Source organism: Palaemon carinicauda, chromosome 33, assembly GCF_036898095.1.
Source record: "Palaemon carinicauda isolate YSFRI2023 chromosome 33, ASM3689809v2, whole genome shotgun sequence".
Taxonomy (NCBI): Eukaryota; Metazoa; Arthropoda; class Malacostraca; order Decapoda; family Palaemonidae; genus Palaemon; species Palaemon carinicauda.
The window spans coordinates 9,340,311-9,345,310 of record NC_090757.1 but is presented as its reverse complement, the minus strand read 5'-3'; the positions used below and the strand labels follow the sequence as shown (position 1 = coordinate 9,345,310).

General features: G+C 39.2%; 1 protein-coding gene across 1 annotated transcript in view; it reads right to left on the bottom strand.

Moving 5' to 3' along the window:
• Positions 1 to 5,000, bottom strand: part of LOC137625837 (putative neural-cadherin 2) — a 111,964-nt gene that overhangs the window by 81,326 nt on the left and 25,638 nt on the right. Inside the window, exon 2 of the mRNA XM_068356727.1 lies at positions 4,734 to 4,862. Within this exon, the coding sequence (XP_068212828.1) occupies positions 4,734 to 4,862 (129 nt within the window). The remainder of the gene's footprint in view (positions 1 to 4,733; positions 4,863 to 5,000) is intronic.

Genomic DNA, 5,000 nt, shown 5'->3' with positions numbered 1-5,000 from the left:
CTACTATTAGGTTGGCCTTTTAAAGCTGTAGTTGATCAGACGTTGGCCTTTTCTCATTTGGAAAACCTGGCAAACCTGCCAAGGATGATTAGACCTTTACGATAGAATTACAGATTCAATTTCCAGCCGAAGGGAAGGGAAAGGAAAGCCTTGTCCTTCGCCGTGACCTGAAAGGTTGGACGCTTAAATAGAAACGAACAGAACTGGTGAAAAAAAAAAATTTCTTTCGTCGGCTCAAAAGAATTCTGTTAAATAAAAGCTGCATGAAAATGGGATAGAATGAATTTCAGAATTTTTCAGAGAAACCGGCAGATATTCCTTTTGGTCAAATCATTCTTTTTTTTTGTTTATTTCGTTATAGATATGAGATCTGAGTCCTAGTGATACGGATGTATTGGTTTCACGAAGAGAGGAGGCAGTTACTACTACTACTACTACTACTACTTCTACTACTACTATTATTATTATTACTTGCTAAGCTACAACCCTAGTTGGAAAAGCAAGATGCTATTAGCCCATGTGCGCCAACAGGGAAAATAGCCCAGTGAGGAAAGGAAACAAGTTAAAATTAAATATTTTGAGAACAATAACATCAAAATAAATATCTCCTATATAAACTATGAAATCTTTACCAAAAAAAAAGGAGAGAAATAAGATAGAATAATGTGCCCGAGTGTACCCTCAAGCAAGAGAACTCTGCCCCATGACAGTGGAAGACCATGGTACAGAGGCTATGACACTACCCAAGACTAGAGAACAATGGTTTGATTTTGTAGTGTCCTACTCCTAGAAGAGCTACATACCATAGCTAAAGTGTCTCTTCTACCCTTACCAAGAGGAAAGTGGCCACTGAACAATTAGAATACAGTAACCCCTTGGGTGAGGAAGAATTGTTTGATAATCTCAGTGTTGTCAGGTGTGAGGACAAACGTGAATATGTAAATAATAAGCCAGACTATTCGGGGTGTGTCTGCGTGTGTGTGTGTGTATGTGTGTGTGTGTGTGTAAGCAAAGGGAAAATAAACCGTAACCAGAGAGAAGGATCCAATGTAGTGCTGTCTTCGAAGTCAAAGGACCCCATAACTCTAGCGGTAGTATCTCAACGGGTGGCTGGTGCCCTGGCCAACCTACTACTACTACTACTACTACTACTAATTAGGGAAGTTAGAAACACCAACTGGAGAAGTTGCCCGATATATTAGTTAGGCTCTGGAAGTTAAAAGTAAAAGTATGCAAGTTTTACTGTCTGTGTTGGATACTAATGACAATGAATTTCTGCAGATTGCAGTGTGCCCATAATCTGTGTCGTGGAGATAGCAACGAGGAACTAGGAACCAGGAACTACTAGCTAAACTGCGACCCAATTTGATAAGCAGGATGATCTAAGCCCAAGGGATCCAACAAGGAAAATAACCCGGTGAGGAAAGGAAATAAGAAAACAGTTATAATAGTGTTCCTGAGTTTACCATACTGGAAGTATTATACAGTAGTAATAGTTATAGTATGTGAACAAGACTGATGCTTTGTTTCAAAGAAAACCAAAATACAAGTTATAAATTTCTTGTCAAATTAAAGCAGCTTAAATTTTATACATAAAGATGTATCTAATGTAATGGGCAAGCTGTAAAAAATAAGGGATAAAAGGCAGTAGGCCCTGCTGTTTCCGCCGACCGCCTTGTTGACCGCTGAGGTAGCGGCAGTAGGGGAGTCAGCATTTGAAGCTTCCTTTGTGCTGAATAACGGGGGAGGGTGGGTAGTGGCACCCTAGCAGTAACAACCAAACTCGGCTGAATCCCTCGTCAGGCTGGGAGGAGCGAAGAGAAGAAAAGTCCCCTTTTTCTCTTTTTTATGTCGGCTAACCCCCAAAATTGGGGGAAGTGACTTAGTATATAGATAGATAGATTAAAACAGGCGGATCAACATCTCTTATCATATCACATTATAAGGATCTGTACGTGCTACAGCAAACGCTAACTTTGTTGGTTTCTGATAGACTTATTGCGACCCACTACCGTTCCTAAGGTTTGTGCAGCTTTTAATTCAATTATATCTAAACGAATCAAAGATATAAATGTGAATAAAGATAGTTTTCAAATATGCAAACATAACATGAGGCAATGCAGGCATATGCAACTATATGCTAGGAAATATATTGCACTTTAACCCTTTCACTGCCAGTGGTGTCCTCTTTACTTTACTTTGATGGCTGCCTTTTTGGTTCCATACAGCAGGGGAACCCTGTTCTCTATAGGACCTCCACTGTCGTTTTACCTTGTTCGTTCAGAGTATCTAAACACTAATTCTTTTCAATGTTTTGAGATTTGAGTAACTTTCATGAATAAAGAGTCCGACACCCCCACCAAACCTACCTTCTCTCGGTATGTGAAAGAAGGCATGTGTGGGGGGCGTCATTTCAGTGATCTTTGCTTGTCCAAGTTATTTAACCATGTTTCAGATAATGCTAGCATATCTAAATATTTCTCGTTTATCAATTCTCGAATTTGAACAGTCTTATTACCTACAGATTGTATATTTACATAGCCACAGTTTATGACATCCCTAGTAACCCTGATCAGTATTTTCCGCTAGTCTTTTCAATTCCAAGTCAAAAGCATTGCAGTCTCTAGAATTTACTGTGTCGTCACTTGGTCTGTTTAACTTTGTGCAGTTTATACACTTTCACACTTCCTATTACACTCCCCGGTGGAGTGTCTCCCTGAACATTTCCCGCAGACTTTATCTTTATTCTTAGACTTGCAATCTTTTTCAAAATGTCCATACCTCTGACAGTGGTAGCAGGTGATCACGTGGTACCTATCACGTACGTTATAGATACCCCATCGTAACGAAACTTTGTCCCCATTATCATGAATAGCCCTCCGAACTTCAGGATCACATTTTAGCACATGGTGGGTGGTCCCCCCCCCCCCCCACCCGAGGCATTTTTCTTCAGGACTACACTTATCTTCTCTTCTATATTTTGGATTTGGTCCAGGCAGCAACTTCTTGGAATCAAAGCATTTCCTACATCATCTTCATCATTGTATACATTGCATATCATTATTTTGGGTTTTAGTTTTCCGATTTTTTCTCATTTCAGTGTCAGCCACCAATGTCTGAATTTTGTTTACCGCCTCTTCTCTGATCATATTGTTTGCAAAGTTTACAACAACATTTCCATTTCTAGTTGACCTCGTGTTAAGTATAGCAATGTCTTTATGTACTTGTTAAACCGCACGTTTTCTTTCAGTGATTTTAGTTGTTGTATTAGTTGGTTTAATTATCAACATATTTTTTTTCCTTAACTTTGTCAGCAAATGTCGGATTCTATCAATGTTTGAAGTGTTGTTTTAATTGATTCCATATTCATGGCAAGAATGTCAACTTTCTCAGTGAGGTTGGTGGTCTGGGTGGAATTTGCTGCGTCTGCGCTAAGGTCCGCAAGTTTGTTTTCTAAGTCATCTATTTTCGCATCTCGTTCGTTCAGGGCCAGATTTCTCACGTTTACACCTTTCTTTAATTTTGATATTACTAAATTGTTTTGTCTGGCTTCACGTACGCAGTGTGGGCATAACCAGTCTAGGTTTTTCTGTTCATTCTCATTGATGGCTGTCACTATATGCACACATCTCTTATGGTAGAGTCTATTACATTCACATACTATCCTTTTTCTCCGTTCTCCATTACATATGAAGCAGACACAGTTAGGAGCAGACATAGTGTACCGTTTCTCATCAGCGAAACTTCTGATGTAGCAAATTCTTTCAAGAACACACAAGCCCTACCTTGTTCCTATTTATTAGAGTCCTCATTAAGATCTTTCCGTTAAATATCAAATTCATATGATTTGGGTGATTTCATAAGATTAGTTTCCTTTTTTTTAAAATTTGACAAAGTCATCAGCGGCAGTGAACGGGTTAATACTGAAGTTTTGACAAGTGCCAAAACTATGAGTTATTGCTTTGCATTTAAAGAAGATTTTAGTACACATCACATACGAACACCTTATCTAAAATTAAAGTATTTCAAATACAATAAGGTTAACTTCATTTGCATAAACAGATTTTAACAGGATTACTTAGACCTTAGGTCTCTCTCTCTCTCTCTCTCTCTCTCTCTCTCTCTCTCTCTCTCTCTCTCTCTCTCTCTCAAACACATTTAAACATAAAATACAATACACAAGTAGCAGCAGCAAATTATCCTCTCCTCTCTCTCTCTCTCTCTCTCTCTCTCTCTCCTCTCTCTCTCTCTCTCTCCTCTCTCTCTCCTCTCTCTCTCTCTCACACACAAACAAAAAAACATACAACATACAACTAGCAGCATCAAAACATTCTCTCTCTCTCTCTCTCTCTCTCTCTCTCTCTCTCTCTCTCTCTCTCTCTCTCTCTCTCTCTCTCACTAACAAATATGTAATATACAACTCGCAGCTTCAAACTATTCTCTCTCTCTCTCTCTCTTCTCTCTCTCTCTCTCTCTCTCTCTCTCTCTCTCTCTCTCCTCTCTCTCTCTCTCTCTACCAAACACACGTAAACATATACACTATATAAGTAGCAGCAACTAGCTAAGTAGTCTCTCTCTCTCTCTCGCTCTCTCTCTCTCTCTCTCTCTCTCTCTCTCTCTCTCTCTCCTCTCTCTCTCTCTCTCTCTCTCTCAAACACACGCTTAAGTATAAACGCAAAATACAAACTCAACAAAACAGGAATTCGGAGTGAAAAGAAAATTAAATTCCTAACCTTCCTGGTGAACAGCTTTCACACTCAGCACAGCATCGGCGACTTTGGCGTCCTCTCTCAGAACTGCACAGTAGTGGGACTGCGTGAATTCTAGGGGGACAATTCCAGATTCTGATAGCAGACGAGTTGCTGAAACAAGTAAGAAAAGAAAATGTCAACATCATACAACCTTCGAAATTATATCTTTTGAGAAATCAAGGTTTTCTCGTTGAAAACTATAACGTTTGTCACTTAAAATTAATTCTCGAACGTCAAGATTTTATAAAA